General features: G+C 41.3%; 1 protein-coding gene and 1 pseudogene across 5 annotated transcripts; one reads left to right on the forward strand and one right to left on the reverse strand.

Moving 5' to 3' along the window:
* Window positions 1-5,185: 5,185 nt before the first annotated feature.
* LOC120888999 (MHC class I polypeptide-related sequence B-like) lies at window positions 5,186-19,927 on the reverse strand. Of its 5 annotated transcripts, none has more exons than XM_078020316.1 (7): window positions 19,748-19,926; window positions 8,979-9,245; window positions 8,445-8,756; window positions 7,725-8,039; window positions 7,513-7,647; window positions 6,141-6,401; window positions 5,186-5,475 (listed from the first exon to the last, which is right to left on the reverse strand). In XM_078020316.1, the coding sequence occupies exons 1-6, from the start codon at window positions 19,824-19,826 to the stop codon at window positions 6,154-6,156; spliced, it is 1,356 nt and encodes a 451-aa protein (XP_077876442.1). In that variant the 5' UTR covers window positions 19,827-19,926; the 3' UTR covers window positions 5,186-5,475; window positions 6,141-6,153. The 5 variants fall into 5 exon arrangements, with proteins under 5 accessions (XP_077876442.1, XP_077876441.1, XP_077876445.1 ...); XM_078020315.1 differs by having other exon boundaries at window positions 6,154-6,401; window positions 19,748-19,925; XM_078020319.1 differs by lacking the exon at window positions 8,445-8,756 and having other exon boundaries at window positions 6,154-6,401; window positions 19,748-19,927.
* Window positions 15,299-17,053, forward strand: LOC101956710 (trimeric intracellular cation channel type B pseudogene; annotated as a pseudogene).
* Window positions 19,928-23,069: the final 3,142 nt, after the last annotated feature.

Consider the following 23,069-nt stretch of genomic DNA (forward strand, 5'->3'; position numbering starts at 1 on the left):
CATTTATGTTTATATCTGTAAAACTCTATTTTCCAGTATTATATTTCTCTACCAGTGGAATCTGCTGAAAGTCCTGTTTTTCTCAGGCTCCCAGCTACCGCTATGAACTTGACAAATACTTTGAAACAGAGTATGGCCAAATATAGCGCTCACATGCCTAGGATTTCCCTCTGTCTGAACTCTGGTCTCATAGAGTCTTCAGTGCCATCTTGTGTCTCCAGCACCTTCACATGGATTTTCTTACCTACTGACCAATTCACTATTGCTCCTGGGGTTGGGGGTGGTGGTGGTTTGAAACAGGCTGGTCTGCCATCTTTGGAAGTGGAATCCTGTCTAATAGACTAAGAATGTCTAAAATCTTTACACTCTAGATACCTTGAATGATTTCTGATCTGAGAGGAGGAAACATGCATGAATTAACAAAGAGATTCAATTCAGAAAGAAAGGAAGGATCTCCCAGAAGACCAAAATTGACCACAAATGTAGGTCCTTCTTCTCACAGATGAACAAGACACAAGACCAGAAAATTTGTTTTAATTACTATCTTAGCTACAAGTTAATGAAGATTGCTCTCTTGGTGTCAATGACCTAAAAGTGAAACACACGCACTAGCCACAGATAAATTTGTGATGTTGTTGAATATTTGTATGTTTTACTTATATAAGTTGTGTGTGTGTGTGTGTGTGTGTGTATATATATTTGTAGAGTTTCCTCTCAGTTTTCAGGAGGGGTGCTGTGTACCCTTAAGGAAGTCTTGGTTTTATTGCTACTCATTTTAGATGGAGGGAGATATTATTTCACTCTGGTGTGCATTTGTGCATATTGACATTGGCAGTGGTTTGAGTCTACAATGTACAACTATTCAGGCTTAAGGCACATGTGTACTTCAGTGCAAATCATAGTTGTGCTTGTTCCTATTAAAGCAAGTGAATCTTATATATACATATACATAGTAATTTATGTAATGAGAATATATATATATCAGTTTGCCTACTGAAGTTTATTCTTTGTAATTTTTAGTGCTAGGAGTTTTGATAAATGCATGGAATCCTGACTACACTATTCCATGTGTTAGTCATCTTTTCAACCTGTAACAAAACATCTGACATAAACAACTTCAAAGGGGAAGATTTGCTTTTACTCATGGTTTTAGAAGTTTCAGACCATGGATGCTTGATCCCATCCCTGTGGGCTTGCAATGAGGCAGAACATCATGGCGGGGAGCATGTTATAGGGAAAACTGCTCACTTTGTGTGGAGAGAGAAAGGGGCAGGGGAAACAGAGGGAGTGAGAGAGAAGAGAGAACATGCAACAGGTGCTGGGGACAATATCTACCCTTCAATGGTACATCACTCCACCCCATGCACTTAACTTTGTTCAACCAAGTCCCACATCCTAGAATTTCCACCACATCCCAAAAGTGCTGTTAGCTGGAGATCAAGCCTTTAACATATGAGCTTTTGGAGGATATTTAATATCCAAACCATAACACTCTAGAACTGTGTAGAACAAGTCCTTCATACTGAAATTTTCTCTTGAAACTTGTTTATCACTCTCATCTAACTGTTGATAACAACCTCAATCTGTTTTTCTTTTTTAAGAATGATATATGAAAATAGTCAGATAACATACAATTCTCAAACCTATCCTCACTTTAAGTCACCTGGGATAGCTTTAAATAGCCCCAGACCAGGATCACACATTAAACCCTTCAATCTGATTCACCCAAAGAGCAATCGGGTACCAATCCTGTCTGTGAAACTCACCAGGGGATTTCAATGAGCAGCTAAGAGAAGAAGCAGTGGCTCAGAGCAGAGGGTTTCAGTATTAGATGTGAATCAAAACCAGCCAAAAATTGAAGCAAACTCTGGAGCCAGGAAATATCCTAGTCTGCTGTGTAGAGAATTTTGTGAAAACCACCAGCCAATACCAATGAAGATGTATTGCAGATATATAACTCAGATAAATCCTAGAGGAAGGTGTCCACAGCAGCTCAGAGATGGGAATGTGAGAGGCAAAGATTATGTAACTCCTGTCCAATTCTCTTCTCTCCATCTCCTCAGAGTGCTGGGAGGATGCTTTCCTCACCAAGGTGTTGATGTACCACTTAGTACAGATAGGTATAAGAATGCTAGGTGTTCTGATTAGTAACCAACCTTGAGTCCTGCATCTTCTGAATTTTTACCTAGTTCCATCTAAAGACAATTTATGTGTCAGATGACATCCTTTGAGTAGAAGTCTGGTGCCTCTAAGAAATATCCCTGTACTGCATTTCAGAGAATATTCTTCTTACACAAACTTTTCTGAAGGACATTTAGTCATACAATTATTCACTAAAGAATAAATAATGTCTAAATATTCTGGAATCTCAAATTTAATACCTTTATTTTTATCACATTTTCTTTAGGGTAAATGCTTTATTGTCACTTGAATGAAAAAAAAAGTTCCCTTTGCTAAGGTAGTGAAGGTAGTCTGCCACATTAAATAACATTTTGGAAGAGATAAATACAATTCCATTTTTTTCCACATGAGTAACCAATTGCTCTGAAATAATTCCTTCAAAATTTGTTTTTTCCCCTAAATCTCTTAATGTTACCAGTGTTATATATCAACAATTTATATTACATATAGTGCCAGTTTGTATGTATGCATGTGTTACCTCTATCTCTATTATACACACAGTCACACATGCATAATGTCTACATGTGTGTTGTTTGGTTTGTGTCTTTCTACTCTAAGATCTATTTGTCTATATCTATATCAACACATACTCTCTGTTTATGATAACTACAATGTAAGTCTTGATATCTCCTAAGAGAATACAGTTCTTATTATTCTTGATTAAATGTGCCTTGGCTAATCTTCATGTATATTTCCATATAAGGTTTAGAATCAGCTAACCAAATGCTTCAAAATGCCTACTGACTAGTTGCTTGAGATTTATTAGAATTCTTGGAACATTTTCAGAAATGAATGCCATTGTAATATTGAACCACAAGCCAGATTCTTGGCAATTCTCTTCAGTTAATTAATTGTCTTCTCTACTGAATAAGGTTGTTAAAATGTATCATTTGGGATTTGGAGGAAAATTTGTAGGTTCCATTCTAAAAGTGTAAAAAGTGTATTTTTACTATGCCAATTATTTTTTGTTAAATTCACACTCTGTTTGCTTCTGGAATATAAAACACTGAAATAAACATATTTATCTAGCAACGCAGGAAGCTGTTATTTTTTTCTAATTGTTTCTTAGTCGTTTCCAGATCTTTTATTTTATGTATTTATATGTGGTGCTGAGAATCGAACCCAGTTCCTTACACATGCCAGGCAGGTGCGCTACCACTGATCCATTGTCCCAGCCCAAAACTGTTATTAATTCCAAAGATTTGTAATGATTGGGACTTTATGAATTCAACGTATCATAATTTGCAATTTATAAAAATTCTATATCTCTCTTCAAACCCTTCTATATTTATTTACTTTCTCCCTGGATCTCATTGAGGAGGTCTTCTATTATAATGCTTAATAAGAGTAGCTGAAAAATAACACCTTAATGTACATTTTGGTATTCAGATTTTCGGATCATGTATGTTAAAGTAGAGCTGTAACCCACAGGAGAACTGGCTGACTGATTCTAAAGGGACAGCCTTTGGGGCCCATTTCAACACAAGGGATCCCTGGTGTCCCACATATGCCCTTTGCAGCTTTGCCCTCAAGCCCTGAGAGGCTCCCAGGCACTGTCCCAGCCAGCAGACACACCCAGGACAAAAGCACAGTGTACTTAACTTCTTATTCTGGATTCTGCCTCTTATTCCAGGCCTAGTAACCTTCAGTGTTTTCTCCACCTGTCTGCCCTTTAGCCTTATTTTTCAAGTGTGTACTTTTCCCCTCAGTTTTCCAGTTGTATTCCATGGGAGGGATGGTCCAATTTAATTGGCCATTGTGGGAAACCAATGAACAGAGTACAATTTTATATGTTAGCATCAAAAATCAAGGAAGAAAACCATAAGCACCAATAATGGCCATTTAAGCAAGTGTAACTTGGATGTAATGAAAACAAAATGCTCCATAGCATCTCTACATGCCATAATTAAAATGCATATCAATAAATGATGACTTGAAAATTGTACATTTAGCTTGTGACTATGATCCTGATTGACAAACATGAGAGTAAACAGAACATATTTGAACATTAAATTGAAAAACACATGTAAAATAGCATCTGGAAGTTGGAATAGTGAGTGGCAGTGTGAGGTGGGCATGTGCCAAGGGGCAGCAGCAGTGGCCTATGTTACACAAGGGCATGAAGACTGTGTGGGCAGTGGGTGTCCGACATTCTGGAGAGACCCTTGCATATTGAAACTACAACACCCAAATGACAATCTTGCTAAAAACAGGAGGAAGTAATCTGATGACAGCAGGGTTTACCAGCCACATCACTGTACAATGTAAACCAGACAAGAGAGCTCTGGATTTGTGCATGCCGTTCACAGTAGGCTATAAAAGAGAAAAAGGTCTCCCTTGGAGGCTGTAGTTGAATTTTTGTGCCCTTGCCATCTTCAAATTCTTGCTAAGCAATCTCTGAGAAAAGGAAATTATGCCTGTTCAGGATGGCCCATGGGAATTCCTCCTGGAAAGCTCATTTCTGCCAGGCTATAGAGCAGATGACTTGCAAAGGATTGGCAGCAACACCTCAGCTGTTATAAAGACACTGCCAAATTCCTCAGAATTTGAAGCCAGCACATTCATTCAACATCATCTGCGAAATGCCACAGACTCTAGAGATGAAAAATTGTGTTCTATATGTGTAATAAGAATTATAATGCATTCTGCTGACATGTATTTAAAAAATGAAATCAATTAAAAATATTTTTTTTTAAATGCCACAGTCTCTGGCTCTCATCACTGTCTATGTTAAACATATGTTGAACTCTCTGTCAAACATGGAGACAAACATGTTATTTTTGTTGACCCTTTCACACGGTCCCCTCCTGGAACATGAACACAAGCCAGATATATTTCATATTTAAAAGTTTCACATTTAAAAATATTTAAACATTTATAATGTAAAATGATATAGACAAGAGGTAAGACAGAGAGTCAGAGAGGGTTTGAAGTTCTCTCAACACTGAAGGAGAGTATTTTAGGTTCTTGGGAGGAGGCAGAATAAGGACACTTACAAAAAATATCATTTATTAAAATACCATAATTATATGTAATGTGCTAAAATACAGTAAAATAATAAGAATACTAGTACAGAACAGCTGCACTAGTTAGCAAATATATGTTTCCACATTGTAGAGATGAGGAAACAAAGGCATCAAGACATAAAGTGCTTGTCACAGCAGGGCTGCCCAGTGTAAGCTCCCCCCAAAGCCCCAGGAGCTCTCAGCAAAGGTTAACACCCCTACTCTGTGGATCCAGTATAGTCACTTGGTGCCCTCTGCTGCTGATCCAGGTTATATAGGCTCAGGGGCTCTGGGGAAAAAGAGGAACCAGTCAGTGTTCAATTTGTTGCAGAATATTGCTGTTTACTCCCTTGGGATTTCTCTCTCCTCAGTTCCTCAAGAATCAGATTTGGCCCTTCTCTGAGGGAAGTAAATGCCCTAACTTTTTTTCTCCTCTCATCCCATTTTCCTGCCCTTATCAGGCTCCTCTGTTTCTATCAGCAGTGTCATCTGTCTTTTTTTCCACCACAGAAGGGAGTGAAAGGGCTGCAGGATTTAGGGTCAAGATCTGAAAGTGAAGTCCAGTGTCCCCTCCTCCAAATGTAAATCATTCCCTACAGAGTGGGGGCCTCCAAGAGAAGGCATCTCCTGCTCCTGCCAAGCTGGGCACGGGCCTCATACAGAGCCATTCTGCCCCTTAGTTCACAGGCCTCCTCCCCTGCAGAGGCAGGTGCTCACCCAGCAGGGCCTGCCCCACTTGCAGCTCAGCATCACTCCCTCCCAGCCCTGAGCCAGCAGCTCCTAACTGGACAGTCCACCAGGAAGCCCAGGGGCACCAGAAGGCCTAGCTGGAAAAGCATGCCTGCCACATGATCTGCTGCTCCCTTGCCTACAACAGCCCATGCAGAGGAGACTCAGAATCACTGACCCTCTGCACCTGCCCAGGCTCTCAATCTGCACTTTTGCTTCCCCTACCTGCGTAGTTTACCTACTGCTGAGAACCCAGCTCTTCCCCAAGGGCTTCTTTTTCCTGAGGCTTCCCTGGACTCCCTTCCTCCATTCCTAGCAGGGACTTCTGCAGGCCACAATCCTCACAGTCCTCAGAAGTCTTCTTCCCAAAGAAAACTAGGGTTTTCCTGAGATTCTGCAGTGTGAACTGTAGGCCCATCTTCTGTTCCTTTGCATTGTCATGGTCACAATCCAGATCTCCCACAGGGGACACTCCTTTAGAGGGATCTAGAAGGGTGTCAATTAGTGCACATTAGTACATGAATACTGGAGAACTGCTTATTCACATGATACAGTTGAAACTGGAAACATCCTTACTGAGATTCAACATTCAAAGTAGAAATTTGCAAAAATAAGCAACAGGCCTTTCCCACTCTTTTCCTGGGCACTGCCCTAGTGACAATTTAGGCAACCATTTCTGACCACAAGAAAGTAGAACTAGCATTGCCCTTGTTCCCCCTCTTGGAAGGCCATAGATGGGAGCAGCAGAGACCACAGAGCTGCCTACCCTACTTGTAGAGTCACCTGAATGGGCCCCTGCTATGGGACTGTGTGCCCTAGTCTGTGGGGACCAACACCCCTTGGGGCTACAGTGGAAAATTCCAGACATAAGAGAAAAACAGTGACCACAGCTGCCCTATATTAGGTTGGTCTCTCTCCCCAGATGGCCAAGGACATAAGCCATTCTCCCGTTCATGTCATCAGCAAGGCCACTACAGGAGGAAGAGCTGAATAGTGGGGACAGGATGGTGACTGGCATGGCCAAGTGATCCAGAGGAGATACTCAGAAGACAGCTCCTAGGAGGGCCTGCTCTACACAGGCTTCCCAGGGGCTGCATTGACAGGGCTCTGGCCCTATGGATCTTTTTCCTGGTTTGCTCCTGACAGCCAGAGACACTGGGGGAGAGTGAGGGGAGGGATCAGTGGCATCACCATTCATGAAATTCCTCTCCAGTTTCTAAGCACCCAAAGTTCACAACTCATTCATTCTGTGTCCCCCTGAGGGCAAGATAATCTAGCTAGCACCAATCAGCCCTCCATTCCCAACACAGTCCTCTGGTCAACCCAGGAAAGCCTGAGAGACAGATGAGGACAGCAGAAGCCACAGCCCCACTGCTGCTCACTCCTCACCCTGCAGACACAGAGGCTGCATCTGGACCTTCAGAAATGTTGACAGCCCTGGCTTTTGGAAAGACTAAGGGGTGTGGCTGGAGACAGAACTCCATCCTCTTTTCCAGAAAGCTGGTCACCTCCACTGCTGTCTGTGCAGCGGGAGGCACAAGAGACTCTACATTCCAAATAGGCCCTGCAATCGTCAGCCACTGAACGCTTTTCTGACCTGAACCTTCTGAGGTACATTTTGTCTTCCTTTTCTTGCAGGAGCAGACACAAACAATAATCATAATCATAGCAACAACAGCAGCAGCCACACCCAGGAAGGCAACCCATTGGTTCGGAAGCAGCAGTGCAGTCCCTGAAAGCAGGATTGTTACACTCTGGGTACTGAGCCTCAAACCTTCTCTCCTCTTACCACCCTGGTCACTGACTCACCTGGTTGGGAACCACTTCTGGGATTCCCAGGCTTACCACAGGACACAAGGCCAGTGCTGTTGTTCCCACTGTGTCCCACATGGCAGCTGAACCCCTGCTCCTGTCCTTGGGGAATCCTGGTAGACACCCAGGTCTGGTAGGTCCCATTCTCATAGGAAAAGATACCACCAGTCTGCTGGGCATCCTGGCTCAGGGGTTCCCCATCCTGAAGCCAGGTCACAGAGATATTCTCGGGATAGAAGCCAAAAGCCCAACATGTCACATTGATGGTGTCCTCCAGGGCCTCAGCACAGGTCACATTCACTGCTGGGGACACTGGAGGGAAATAAAGGCAAAAATAGTCAGGCATGTGACCAAGCCTCACTCTCCTTCTCCACTCTTCTGACTCTGGCCTAAGACCTCATTGAAGTGAGGTCCACTTCAAGTCTGTTTTCAACCTGGAGCCTGAGTCCTCTGACTGGCAGGAGGATGGTCACTGGGCTTGTGGCCTCACATTCTCACTTCAACGTGTTATGTTAAATAGGGGGTGTTATAGGAATTCTTGTTTGTGAGGTGATGAGGGGTATTTTGGGGGTTCTAGGGTTGTGGGGCCAGGTGGGAGCTCTCTATGATAGCAGGCAGGCAGGGAGGTGAGGGCTCACTAGTGTCTGGGCACATACACCCTCTTGTCTCTACCTAGTGGTGTGACAGGACAGGCAAATCACAACATGATAAACTCACACAAGGTCCTCTGGGCAGAGGCTCCAGGGGAGTAGGAGGAGTCCTTCCAGAAGACTAGGTATGTCCTGAGTCTTCCACAAAGCTCTCCCTGCACGTGGGCCCAGTAATCCTTGCTTTGCATGCCATCTGCATCCCAGGAATTCTTGACTTCCATAGCCAAGTTCTGAGCTGAGGATGGCTCCACTGTCCAGCTGCGTGTCTCTGGATGATAGGAGAGGAAGGGCTTCCCATCGTAGTAGAAATTCCAAAAGGCCCTGGTGCGGTTGTCCTTGTGAATCTTGCAGCCCCAAGTCTCCTGGAGGAAATGAGACCCTGCCCCCACCCACCAGTCACTTCTCCATCCCCTGGGCCCTCTGCCTCCCTGCCCACCAAGTGAAAAATACTAGCCCACAGGGGACTCCAACCTGGCTCTCCTCCAAGTCCCCTGTGCAAGTCTGTATAAAGCCCATTTCTTGCCCTCCCCAGTCAATTGCAATGAGAAGACACAGGTCCTGGAGAAAGCCTCACATCACACTTGCCCCTGCCCACACTCACCTCCTTTCTGTTCTTGCCAGGCATTGATATCTGCCAGGGTTGCTTTTAGATTCTTGCTGTGCTCTGCCAACTCCTGGATCTCTGTGTCCCAGCTTTCACTTCCCAAAGGTTTTTCTGACCATGGCCCCTGGGGCTTTACATTTTCTTTTTTGTCACTATCAAAGTGAAGGAAGAGCTGATGGTCCCAATAACCATTGGCAAAGGACCTTGATTGCACTGATCCACCTTGGGACCTCACTGTGAGGTTATAGTGAAGACTGTGGGTCCCTGTGGAAGAGGAAGCAAGAGATGACACCTCTTCCAGGAAACAAGTGCTCACCAATGCTCACCACAAAGGCTCTGCTGTCCTGAGCACCTGAGGAGGCAGCAAACATACACAAAGGGACAGAAGAAAGGTTCCCAATGCAATGAAGACAGGAAAGTGGAGAGGAAGGAGAGGGGAAGCGAGGAATGGACAAAGGGGAAATGGAGAGGGGCAGGCAAGTTGGCCAGGGCCCAACACATAGGCATGGGTTCTTAAGGGTACAGGTGGTTGTTCAAGGGGAGAGGTTGGCCTACAGAGGCAAGGGAGGTGTGGGAGGGGCAGAGGTGCATGGCAGGGCTTGTCAGAGTGCAGAGAGGGCACAGGAAGGGCAGAGGGTGGGTGGACCTATGGTCACTGAAGTGGAGCCCAGGGAGGGCAGGTCCCCAGAGGGTGTGTGTGTTCTGTCTATGTGCAGACTTCTCATGGATAAGGTGAGGCAGACAGGGGGTCAAAGTAAGTGTGAGGGTTGTGGCCCCAAAGTGTTGAGTGGGGTTGTACCCTAAAGGGAAGTGAAGCAGTGGGCTTGGTCCAAAGTAAATGATCATCATCTGGAAGCCTCAGGTGGGGGACTTAAATTGTCCTAGTAGCATCCCCTGGGAAAAAGCAAGTAGCAGTGTTTCCAAAGACCTGATGTAGCTTTTCTTTCTTTCTTTCTTTCTTTATTTATTTTATTTGTTCTAATTAGTTATATGTGACAGTAGAATGCATTTTGTCCCATCATACATAGTTGGAGTATATATAGCTTCTCATTGCTTTGGTTGTATATGATGTAGAGTTATACCGGTCGTGTAATCATATATGCACATGGGTAATAATGTCCGATTCATTCTACTATCATTCTTACTCCATACCCCCTCCTCTCCTTTCACTTCCCTCTATCTAATCCAAAGTAACTCTATTTTTTCCATAGCCCCCGACAAACACAATGTATCTTTCCAATAGATATGCTAGAAAATTTGGATTTTCACAAACAATGAAGTTGGATCCTTTAGTTACTCATGTTTAGAAATTAACTCAGGTCTGGGGATGTAGCTCAATGATAGAGTTCTTGCCTAGCTTCTGCAAATGCCTGGATTCAATACTCAGAGTGTGTATTGAATCCAGGCATTTGCAGAAACTCAAAGTGAAAAAAATGCAGACTATAAAAGCAAACATTCTTAAAAGAAAACACACTGACTGGTACATATTGTGATATGTGCCTGTAAGCCCAGATACTCAGAAAACTGAGGCAGATGAGTGGAAGTTAAAAGCCAACCTGGACAACTTAGCAGAACCCTTTTTCAAAATAAAAATTTACTGGGAGTAGCTCAGTGGGGACCACATACTAGAATGTGAGAGAACATGGATTCAACTCATAGTACAAAAATAAAACAAATAAAAAGTATATATAATATATGACAATGTATTGGCAGTAATCTTCAGAAAAAAGGATTGAGCCACATTTTCCATAGGATGCCAAAAGCACACAGTAGAGAAAAAAAATTGATAAATTGGACTCATCAAAATTAAAAACATCTATACACCAAAGGTCACCCACAGAAAAGGTAATGTGTGAAATGGGAGAAAATATCTGCAAGTCACATATCTAATAAGAGATGAATATTAAAATATATCAATATATCTTGGGCTGGGGTTAGCTCAGCTATAGAACACCTGCCTAGCATGTGCAAGGGCCTAAGATTGATCCCAGCTCCATAAAACAAGCAAACAAAAAAGAATCTCAAAAACTCAAAAATAAGAAAAATGTTGAATTTATTCAGAATTGGGCAAAGTATCACTACAGAAAGTTGTCTGATAGATATACAAATAGCCAATAAGCACACAAAGAGACACTCAACATCAGCAGTCATTAGGGAAATGAAAATAAAAGCACAGTGACATTCTACTTTGTACCCATGAGGATGACTACTGTTTAGAAAAAAGAATGCAGAATGAACAAGTTCATAACTACAGAGAAAACTGCAGCATGGTGCATTGCTTGCCTATATATACAATGGAGCAACTGCAATGAAAATGGTATGGTAGTTCCTCCAAATATGGAAAAGATACTTTCTATATAATCCAGTAATTGTATTTCTGGACATAAACACAAAAGTTGTGAAGACAGGGAAATCCAGAGGTATGTGTACACCCACATTCATAGCAGCATTGTTCCTCAAATCCAAAAGGTACAAATAACCAGAGTATTTATCAACTGATGAAAACCTAATCACAATATGGCTTATATGTGAAATGAATATTATTTAGCATTGAAAAGGAAGGACATTCTGACAATTGCTACACTATGGATGATCTTGAGGACAAGAGCTAAGTGGAAAAGCCAGTCATGAAAGGACAAATTCTATATGATTGCACTTGTATGGAATCTAGGGAGTTAAATTCATAGAGACAGAATGTAGAATGCTGGCAGAAAGATGACAAGGACTGGGGTAGGAGGATGGATGCTTAGTGTTTAATGGGTACAGAGTTTCAGTTTCCTCAAAAATGTGAACACACTTAATGGCACTGAATTGTACACTCAAAATGGTTAAAATAGGAAGCTGTACATTATGTCTATTTTACCACAATTAAACACCAAACAGAAACCAGGGCAGTGTACTACAGATTAATGCAGAATCAGAGAGAAGAAGGAAGTAGAGGCCTGGGAAGAGAGGATCAAGGCAGGTGGACAAGTTGCACCACCTGGGGGAGGCCCTTCAGAGTGGGAGGGGGTGTGATAGAAAGAGTTGATGTGAAGATAAAAGAGCCAAACAATTAAAAGAAAAAGAGAAAAGACTGAAATTAATAAAATTAGAAATAAAAAAGGAAATCACTACAGATATCCCAGAAATCCAGAGAATTATTAGTGACAGTTTTGAAAACCTATATACCAATACTTGGAAAACCTAGAAGAAATGGATATATTTCTAGATACATATGACCTTCCAAAATCAAATCAATAAGACAGAGAAAACTTATACAGACTAATAAATTGAAATGAGATAGAAGCAGTAATGAAAGGCATCTGCTATGCTTTAAATATGAAGAGTCCCAAAAGCTCATGTATGAGACAATGCAAGGATTTCTAGAGGTGAAGTGATTAGAGAGGCATGGCCTAAGCAGTGGATTAATCCAGAGGTAACTTTAGGTGGGTAGGGTTGGCTACCTGGTTTAAGTCACTGCAGATGTGCCTTAGGGCTTATATTGTATAAATGAAGCTCTCTCTCTCTGCTTCTTGATCGCTATGTCCTGAGCTGCTATTCTACTCCATGCGATTCCACCATGATGTTCTGCCTCACTTAGGGCCCAACATAGTTAGGCCCTAAAATCATGAGCACCAAATAAACTTTTCCTCCTCTAAAACTGTTCTTGTCAGAACTTTTGGTCACAGTAACAAAAAGGCTGACTAAAAGACCATTCAACAGAGGAAACCCCAGGAACACAATGATTCTCAGCTGAATTCTACCAGAAGTTTAAAGGAGAACTCATGCCAATGCCCTTCAAATTATTTAAAAAATCATATGCGGAAAAAAAAAAAAACACTTCAAATTCATTCTATGAAGACAGTATCACCATCAGACCAAAGCCAGTATCACAACAGATCAATATCTCTGATGAACTTAGATAAAAAAATTCTTAATAAAATATTAGCAAACTGTATTCAACAACATATTAAAATGATTATGCATCATGACTAAGAAGAATTTATCCCAGTGATGCAGTGATAGTTTAAAGTTCACAAAGCAATACATGTAATATACCACATGAATTGAATTAAGGAGAAAAAATCATACTCATCATAATAGATGCAGAGAAAGCCTTCAACAAAATTTGGCATTCATTCATGATAAAGACACCAAGGAAACTAGGCATAGAAGGAACTTACCTCATCATAAAATCTATATTCAACAAAGCCAAAGCCAACATCATAGTGAATGGGAAAAAACTGAAAACATTTCCATGAAAATTTAGAACAAGAAAAGGATGTCTACACTCCTCACTCCTATTCAATATACTACTAGAAATTCTAGACAGAGCAAATAGGCAAGAGAAGGACATCAATGGGATAAAAATAGAAAAAGAAGTTGAATAATCAATGATTGCAAATTTAACAATTCTATACTTAGAAGATCCAATACTCCAATAATAAATCACCTGAGAAAGAAATCAGAAAATCAGCACCATTCATGATAACCTTGGAAAAGAAAATACCTTGCAGTAAATCAAACCAAGGAGGTAAAAGACCTCTACAATGTAAATCATAGAACATTGAAGATAGAAACTGAAGAAGACACAAGAAGATGGAGAGACCTCCCACGTTCAGAGATTAGCAGAATGAATATTGCTAAAATGAACATAAAACCAAAAGTAATACACAGATTCAATGTAATCCCCATCAAAATACCCCAATGAGATTTTTTTTCACAGAACTACATAAAATAGTTCTAAAGTGCCTTTGGAAGAATGAAAGACCCAGAATACCCAAAGCAATTCCAAGCCTAAAAATCAATGTTGGAAGGATCACAAGACCTGACTTCAAACTATACTACAGAGCAATAGTAACAAAAAGTGCAATAGTAACAAAATAGTAACAATAGTAACAAAAAGTTATATATATATATATATATATATATATATATATATATATATATAGAGAGAGAGAGAGAGAGAGAGAATATATATCAAGAGAACATATATATATGTATGTATATATATATATATATATATATATATATATATAATGACACATAATGACACAGCGACAAACTCACACAGATTATAGTCATCTGATCCTTCATAAAGTTGCTAAAACTCACATTGGAGAAAAACAGCCTTTTCAATAAATGGTGCTGCAAAACAGGCTGTCCATATGTGAAAAAAATGAGGCATGATTTTTATTTCTCACCCTGTACAAGTCAACTCAAAATGGATTAAAGTCCTAGAAATTAGGCCAGAAATTATGCAACTCCTAGAAGAGAAAGGAGGTTCAACACTCTAACATATAGGTACAGGTGATGGCTTCCTCAAGAGGATCCTTAAAGCTCACAAAATGATGCCAAGAGTTAATAAATGGGATGGCATCAGATGAAAAAGCTTCTTCTATATCAACAAAATAGTTCAGAGCGTGAAGAGAGAATTTACAGAATGAAAGAAAATCATGGATAGCTACTCCTCTGTCAGAGGATTAATATCCAGAATATATAAAGAATTCAAAAAACTTAATATCATAAAATGATAATCCAACTATTAAATGGGCAAATGAACTAAACTTCTCAAAAAATACAAATGGCCAACAAACACATGAAAGCATAATTAGAAATTATGGAAATGCAAATCAAAACTACACTGAGATTTTGTCCCACTATAATCTGACTAACAGTCATCATGAGTACAAACCATACTAAATGCTGGACAGAATGTGGAGAAAGAACAACACTTTTATACTACTGGTGGGATTGTAAATAGTACAACCACTGTGGAAATCAATATGGAGGTTCCTCAGTAGACTAGGAATGAAGTCACCACCCAGTTGTACCACTCCTCAGAATTTACTTTACAGAATTAAACTTATCATACTATAGTGATACATACGTACTCATGTTTATAGCAGCACAATTCACAATAGACACAGTAGAGTACCAGCTTAGTTTTCCATCAATAGATGAATGGAAAAAGAAAATATGGTATACATAAACAATAGAATTTTACTTAGCCATAAAGAAACATGAATTTTCCCATTTTTTAGGAAAATGGATGGAACTTGACAACATTATATGAAGCGAAATAAGCCAGACTCAGAAGTGAAGGGTAACATGTTTTCTCTTTTATGTGGAAGCAAGAGAGGAAAACCAAATAAAGGTGGGGAGGGTCTCATGAAAACTGAAGAAAGATCAGTAGAGTAGAGGAAAAGAACCAGGGGAGGGAAGAGGAGATGGAAAGGGAGAAATACTGGGGAAGGACATTAGACAATGACATTGTTATATTGTGTGCATGTATGAGTATGTAACAACAAATTCCACCATTATGTACAACTATCATGCACAGTAAGAAAATATAGAAAACAAAAAGTGGACAAAGAGCCAGGCACTGTGGCACATGCCTGCCATTTGGGAGGCTGAGGCAGGAGCATTCCTTGAGATAAGGAGTTTAAGGCCAGCCTGGTCAACATAGCAGACCCACCTCCAAAATCAAACAAAACAAAAGAACAATACATGGTGGAAAACACACAGGAAGAGTACTAATCAATTTTAACACCACCAACAACAACAAAAAGGTCATTAGAGCTGAGGATGGAGCTCAGGGATTGCCTACTAGACATAAGATCCTTAGATTAATCCCCAGTATTTTTATTATTAAAAAAAGGTACCCTCAAACCAGGAAATTGTGTCGTTTATGGTGATATGGATAAACCTAGAGGAGACAATGAGAAAATAAAACAGACACACAAATGATCCCACTTATAAGTGGAGACTGGGGCAGGCAGAAGGGGTGCTGGTTAGCACAGGCATAGAGCAGATAGAAGAGGGGAGACACTGATCAAAGGATACAAAGTTTCAATTAGATAGGAGGAATAATCTCTGTGCCATACTATAGCACATCAAGATGACCACAGTAAATATTAATGTAGTGTATGGGGCAAAATAGCTAACACTGGATTTTAAATGATCTGATTACAAGTAAATGGAAAATATTTGAGGTGAGGTATGAGGTTTGTGCTAATTACTCATTTGATCACTATAAAATGTATACAAGTATGAAAACATTGCACTGCATTGTATAAATTTATATAACTATGTGTTTAACAAAAAGAAAATAAAACCTGAGTCCAGCTCATGTAGTTATCCCCTCCTGCACTCCCACTTTGCCAGAGGGGAACCCCTAGCAGAGGCTGCTTAGGAAGCTTTGGTAGGTTGTAACTTGGACTCTCCCTGGGAGGAGCTGATGCTGGCCTTTTCCCACATCACCATTCTCCCCTTTTTGACATCACCCACTATCTGGTGTCTGTGAGGGCACTGAAGCATCAGCTGGTAGGAGTGGAAGGGACATGGAAGAATCTTGTTTCAAGCTGATCTACTGCTATGCTCCACTGCTTTGGTGGAGGATTTTTATCGTGTGTACTGCTTACAGAGCTTCCTCTGAGGTTTCTTGCAAACCACACTAATATTTTACTGGCATCTTCAATCATCTATACAATATTTTTTTTGCCCATGGGATCTAATTTCCTAGGGCTATTCATTCTTAATATGCTCAACTTCTGGCTGTGGGAATGAAGGAGTGATCAGAACTTGGAAAATAGTAGGTGGAGTCACACATGCTAACAGCTATTACAAAAATGGCTGGCTAGTCATGATAGCTATTAGATGGGCCCAAGGTGCAGGTGGTATCATTATCATGAATTTTGAATAGTTGGTAAAAGGAGATTGGAACCCAGAAGAAGAGGAGTGGCTGAAGATGTCCTGTCTTTCCAAGGTAATCTTGCTGGAGTCCCTTATCTTCTTCACATTTCAGCACACCAAATATCTGACCATATCAAAGCATAATCTTATGTTCCTTTATACCATCTTTCTTGTGGCCACAAAGATAACCATGATGGTTACAGAGACTTCTGTGACTCTTGCTCCTTTTGAGCATATATTGAGTAGGCTGCTCTTTGGCTGGCAGCAACAGTTCATTGTAGGGTAACAAATGTGGAGCAAAATCATCTTCCAATGGCACTAGTTCATCAGTCCCCAAACCTATGACCAATGGTTCAGATATTGTTAAAAGGAAATATACTAAGAACACTGGGTAAATTTGCTTGGGCTCTAGAAGGCAAAAAATAAAAAAAAACCTTTTCTACCTATCAGATTGTGAAAAATATTTCTATGTAGATGAATTGTAATAAAGAATATATACAAAGTAACAAAAGAAATTTTGTTTTAGTGTAATTATTATTTCTTGATTGTAATTTTTGAGTATCATTTGTACATCATGGGATTTTTTTCCTGATATAAAGTATCTCTTGTGAATATTTGATATTTACATTGATAAAAAAATTATAAAAATTTAAAACTTTTTAAAAAATGAGTATTTTCATACATTTCAAAAATCTGAATCTATTTGAGATTTAGTTCAGCAGAATTAAACTTTTATTTTACATTACCATAATAGATCCTAGATATGGAAAATTAACTGGTTAAAAAATTAAAATTTCTTCTTATTTTTGAGAACTGAGGACAGTAAACTTTTCCTAAAAAATTATATTATAAATGAATATAAATTATTAGTTTATATTTGCTATATAAACATTGTAATTTTGCCCACATTAAATGGAAAGTACCTGAAATTTAACTTAATTTTATCTCTAATAGTATTTTTCAGTAAAAACACATTATTTTAGAATGATTTTCAATTTGAAGTCTGTTTCATTCCCTTCAAAAACTGTTTTTATTTTTCCCTCAAAAGAAAATCAGGGGTGGGTGCAATTTTTGATAAATTACTAATTCCATGTTTGGTACTTTTTGAAAGTTTGTAGTTTTTCAGAATTATAATCTGCATGTTCTCTATCCCCTTCTCTCTACTTAAAACACATTTATTTCACCTGTAGAGAAAATTTTCACATTTCATATGTTCTTTCTGACCTTAGTTGTTCTGAAACATTGGTAGCAGTTGTCTTAGTGATTTTAAAAAAATGTGTAATCTCTATTTAATTTTTTTTTCTTCCATGCCTCCTTTCTAGTGGCTTTCTCAGTTTTTTTTGTTCAAATGTTCCATGTTAGATTACAAATGGTTATGTTTAGTTTTAATCTACATGTACATGTATCATTAATTTTATTTTAAGCAAAAACTGATTAGCTTCATGTGAAAATGTTCAGCTCTGATAAGAATTGTCTGAGCACATTTGACAGTGATCCACTAAGAAACAGATTACAGAAATCTTATGGTCGTCTTATTTGATTGAAGAATGATAACATTAAATCTAATTTCTTATTGGCAAATAAAAAACATACAAGAAAAGGTACTAAACGGCGCTAGAGTTTATCTTGTGGTTTAAAAGTACATGTCTAACATTCAAACTCTGTGACATGATTTCAGATGCCAAGACTATGAGCCTACTCCCTGTATCAGGTAGAACTTTTAGATGGCTTAAGTACTCAAATCATATTCAAGCTGAAAGTGACTCTGCTTTTAACTTTTAACAACTGTCAACACCAGCAGGTACTATACTTGCTTAAGAGAAATGATTTGTGTGTGTGTGTGTGTGTGTGTGTGTGTGTGTGTGTGTGTGTTGGAGGAGCAATTTGATTCTCTTGGAATGCTAAGAAGTTTATTTGAATGTTGCAATAGCATTGAATTAAGTTCTGTATTATATTTGATATCCTTATAGTTAAAAACTTAAAAATTAACTTGTTATTAACTATTAGTCAGTTTTAAAATTTAGATTTAACTGTAATTAAAATGGTAGAAATCTTTTTTTTACAATTGTATTAAAAGACAAATTCATTAAAATAAGTTGTTCAACACCAAATGAGGAAGAGGAGGAGGAAGAGGAGGAGGAGGAGAAAACTTGAGAAAAACAGTCCAATTAAAACTTTTTTGTTTGTTTTAAAAAACAAAGGTCGGGGTAAGGGAAGGAGGGGGGCAGGTTTTTACAGCAGCATTGCCTCTTGTGGTCAATGAATGACTCACAGGGAAGGAGGAAGGGCCTGCCTGGTGAGGGAGACAAGTCCCGGTGAGAGAGACAGAGAACTACTGTCTGGAGGGGAGAGCAGGGAGGGGGAGGGCAACCCGACTGGGTGAGACAGGTGTGAGACAGGCAGCTGAGGAGGCACGGAGAGATGTGATGGAACAATGGAGTTCATATTAGGGTAAAGCGGGGTGCAGGAGGGAGAAAACCCCGCCCCCCAGGCTGCAGGAGAGCAGGGGTCCTTGAAGGTGGAGATGAGAGAAGTCACAGGAAGAATCTCTTGGCCCAGAAGTCCTCAGCTTCTAACCTCCCTCAGTCTGACTAGAGAAATCACAGTGTCCACAGCAACAGAAAAGAGAGAGGAAAACCCCTAACTCCAGATACTGAGCGCTCCTCAGGAGCACGCTGCTGACTCCAGGAAGAGGACAGGGCTTGGGGGTGGGGGGCCGGAAACTGTCTCAAAATTTATTAATTTTGATAAAGTGTCCCCTGAAAGGCAGACCTCTAAGGGAGTTGAGTCTCTCTCAAAGATCAAAGCAGGAGGCAGAGCTGGGACTCAGGGGCTTGGAAGAACCCGGCTGTTGGAAAGGAAGGGCAAGGCTGGGAGGGGAGGGAGGGAAGCAAGGTGCAGCAGGGATGCAGATGCGGGAGGAGGTGATGGGGTATGCCCTGAAAAGAGGAGCTGAGATTTTGTGGCAAAGGAGCTGCGTCCGGCCCCGCACTTCTCCCCCCCAATTCCAGAGCCCGCCAAGCCCCGTAGAGACTCCTTGGATTCGCCTGGCATCTCCCGCTTTGAAGAACCACCATGAGCCCACTCACCAACCGCGGAACCCAGAGGTGCACAAAGAGCAGTGCCGACCAGGAGCAGCAGAGCGCCCAGTCTAGTAGGGTCTGCCATTCTCCTAGGTGATCAGCAGAGAGAGGCTGCCTGACAGTTTCCTGGAAGGGAGCCACACTGGTGGCATGCACAGGGCAGGTGTCTCAATAAACACTCACGCTACTAGGATTGATGCCTGACAAGACCAATCAGGAGCAGAGGGGGAGGAGCTATGCTTAAAGGAGAACTTCCCTTCAGGATGAAGGCTGAACTAGAGGGAGGAGCTACGCTTAAAGGAGAACTTCCCTTCAAGCACAGGATGAAGGCTAAACTACTCCAAAGACAGGGGTAAATAGCCACTATGTCACACTTGCCTTAACCTCCAGGAAAGTGCCTCTGATTTAGGATTCCCCAGGTAAGATAGAATAAGGGCAGCTAGGTGAATGCTGTAGGGTCAGATTCTGAGCAACTGCCATGGCTCAACCTTAGAAACACTGCCACATCTCTGGGAACCTAATGGAATTCAGCCCACAGAGAAGCATGGGTCTCCCCAAGCTCCTGTAGCACATCACCCCATGTGGCCGGTTCTAGCTTGTTCCTTGCTTGGCACACTTCTGGAAGAGCCAAGCCTTTTTACTCTCCCAACACACTGCCCTCAATCAAGTACAACCTTGCTGGCAAAGGAGCTGCATCTGGCCCTGCACTTCTCCCCCCAATTCAGGAGCCCTGAATTACAAAGAGATTACAAGAGCTCTTTGCGGATTTCAGTCACCTCTGCTCTCAGAAGCACCTTTCACACAAAAATCCATCAGGCTCCAAACACCCTTAGACATTTCAGTCATTCTAATCTGCTCTTTCTCCTGCCATTGACTCCAAGATCCAGCCAGGTTTAGTTTCCTCTGCCCACATCCTGTCACTGCCCTAGCTCTCCCAGGCACTTCATGAGCTTCATCAGACTGCTCCTTATAGGCCAGTCCAACACCGACCAGTCTCACTTAGTGCATCTGCATTTCTGGGCCCATTTGGCCCTCAAATCAAACGGATCAAGAAGCCCACTCTACACTTCTCCAACCACTACAGACCCCCACCACCTACCTACTTCTCTTAAAAGCATCCCCTTGGTCACTTCTGATTGACCCATTCTCCTGCTTCTCTAGCTTCTGAAACCCTTTTACATCTCCACAGTCACTACCTTAGTCAAAATTTTCAACTACCTACATCCAAAAATAGTGCAAATGCTTCTTCATAAATACTGTGTCTATCTCCATTTGTCACCATAATGCCCCAAGCCAATACACAGCTGCTGCATCTGCTCATTTTAACACAGGATACCTCTACTTTCCCATTAAACCCTACAGATGCCACAATCTGCTGTCTAGCATCACCCTTTCCCGCATTTCTCTGCTCACGTCTCTCCTAGGCTGAGGTCAAATCAAGCTGCCCTGATCTCCTTACCCTGTCTCAACAGGATGCTATTGCAAAGCAGCGGAATGCTCCTGCCTTTGTCTTCTAAACATCAGACCTCTCCACATCCTTAAAATAATCATATGAACACAGTGGTGATGGTGGCATGACTTCATGATTATACTAAACCCACTGAATTGCACACTTTCAAAGTCCGACTTCTGGCAAATGAATTATATCTCAGTAGTAATAGTAATAACCATGCTATGGAAACCTCCTTGTGCTAGACGTTTGCCTTGTCCCCAACATACATCTCTTGGTCTTTCCAACATGGAGTTAGTTGTTCTCTACTTTGATTGCTTAGGAGAACCACCTGCAGAGTCCTTGACATCCTTGTGCCCAGGCCACAGCCAAAACCTATTCAATACGTAAAGCTAGGTGGGAACTAGGCTGCAGTGTCTTTTAAAGTTCCCTAGGTGTTGTGAGTATGTAGGTAAGTTTCAGAACCAGAGTTCCAGCACATGATGGTCCTAACTATGCCTTCTCCTAAACCCTTCTTACCATCCAAGACATTCCCCAGTGGACTGCAAACCACCCCGGGATTGGAAATTGTTCATTTCTCTTTGTCTTCCCTAAAAATGCCTTTATAAAAATGAACCCTAACTATTCCCTAAGGCTGTCGTCTATACCTTTTCTGTGGGTGGAAAGCTCATTGATGAAGATGTTTTGACAAGCTCTTAGACTTACTTTCCTTTTTATTGACTGTGATAATAATTTTTAGCACAGGATGGATTAAAGGATTAGGGTTCAGTCTCCTTTCTAAGAGGCTATTTTTATTAATGAAGGTCACAAGGATGGTGGTGATGCAGAGTAGGAGAGGAAACACAGCTCTCTTGACAGCTGGTCCCAAGCTCTTTCCTCCCTGTCCTCTTCCCTCCTTACAGGATTTCTTAGGTGGGCAGCTCCAAGTATTATTCTGCTCATTCCTCCAAAAGACTTACTACCTAATAGTTACATGCTAGGTTTGCTCCAGGGCATTTACATATGACTGCAAGGAAAAAGGCTTCTAGGTCTTGGGCTCTGAGAGGACCTAGTCCTGGCTGCTCCTTCCTCACCAAGACTCTCAGGTAGTCTTTTGTGCAAAGCACTTCTGCACCTCCCCTTCCCCCCAACCCCCATCTTTATTGAAGCCTTTCATTAAACACCCCTTCTTCCGCCACTTTCCCCTTTGGAACCCTGGACTCACAAGAATATGAGGGGCTTTCTCTGCGCTGACCTTGGGCGCCACAACTGAGTTCCTGAATAGAAAACTGAAACCACCCAGCTCTGACTTACAAAAGCCAGGGCTGTCTCTTGCCCAGTTTGGCAGGGTTTGAAGTTTGTGATGCCAAACTTTACTGGGATCGCTGAAAATCACATGTCACTCCCACTTTGACCCAAGACAATAAAAACTGTTGGTTGACAAAAAAGCAAATTGAAAGTGCTTATAGGTGCCTGGAGGGAGGCTGGTGGGTTGCATCTGGATTTCCACTTCTCCATCTGCAGGGCAGTTACTCCTGCCTGCTCTGAGAATGCAGACACCATGGCTGGGGGACGCCCAGGGTCCAGCATCCACTGGGATTGTGGCGGGTGGGTACAGAAAAGCTTTCTTTATCCCTTCCCCCTACAGGGGGCAGGGACTCACCTTTGGGTTCTAAGATCAGAAGCCACTTTCTAGGGCTCAGTTTCCTGCCATGCATGGAATTCCCTCCTCAGGGTGGTACTGATTGAAACCCCCCAGAGAAAAACAAAGACTAATTCCAAGAAAAATTCTCTCAAAGTTTGGATCCTTCAGTGAGTCTCCTCATTGGGACCCAGAGTGTGATCTTCAGGGAAGACTGAGGTGACTTTCACTGAACCCACCTGGGAACAGCAGGCTCA

Source organism: Ictidomys tridecemlineatus, chromosome 8 (assembly GCF_052094955.1).
Source record: "Ictidomys tridecemlineatus isolate mIctTri1 chromosome 8, mIctTri1.hap1, whole genome shotgun sequence".
Lineage (NCBI taxonomy): Eukaryota > Metazoa > Chordata > Mammalia > Rodentia > Sciuridae > Ictidomys > Ictidomys tridecemlineatus.

What these genes read in the sequence shown, in the direction of transcription:
- LOC120888999 (XM_078020316.1), bottom strand. Translation starts at nt 19,826, where the DNA reads ATGGCAGACCCTACTAGACTGGGCGCTCTGCTGCTCCTGGTCGGCACT. An exon ending in ACCTCTGGGTTCCGCGGTTG is followed by an intron (nt 9,246 to 19,747) that starts GTGAGTGGGCTC and finishes CCTCTTCCACAG; the next exon opens with GGACCCACAGTCTTCACTAT. An exon ending in ATGTACCTCAGAAGGTTCAG is followed by an intron (nt 6,402 to 7,512) that starts GTCAGAAAAGCG and finishes ACACCCTTCTAG; the next exon opens with ATCCCTCTAAAGGAGTGTCC.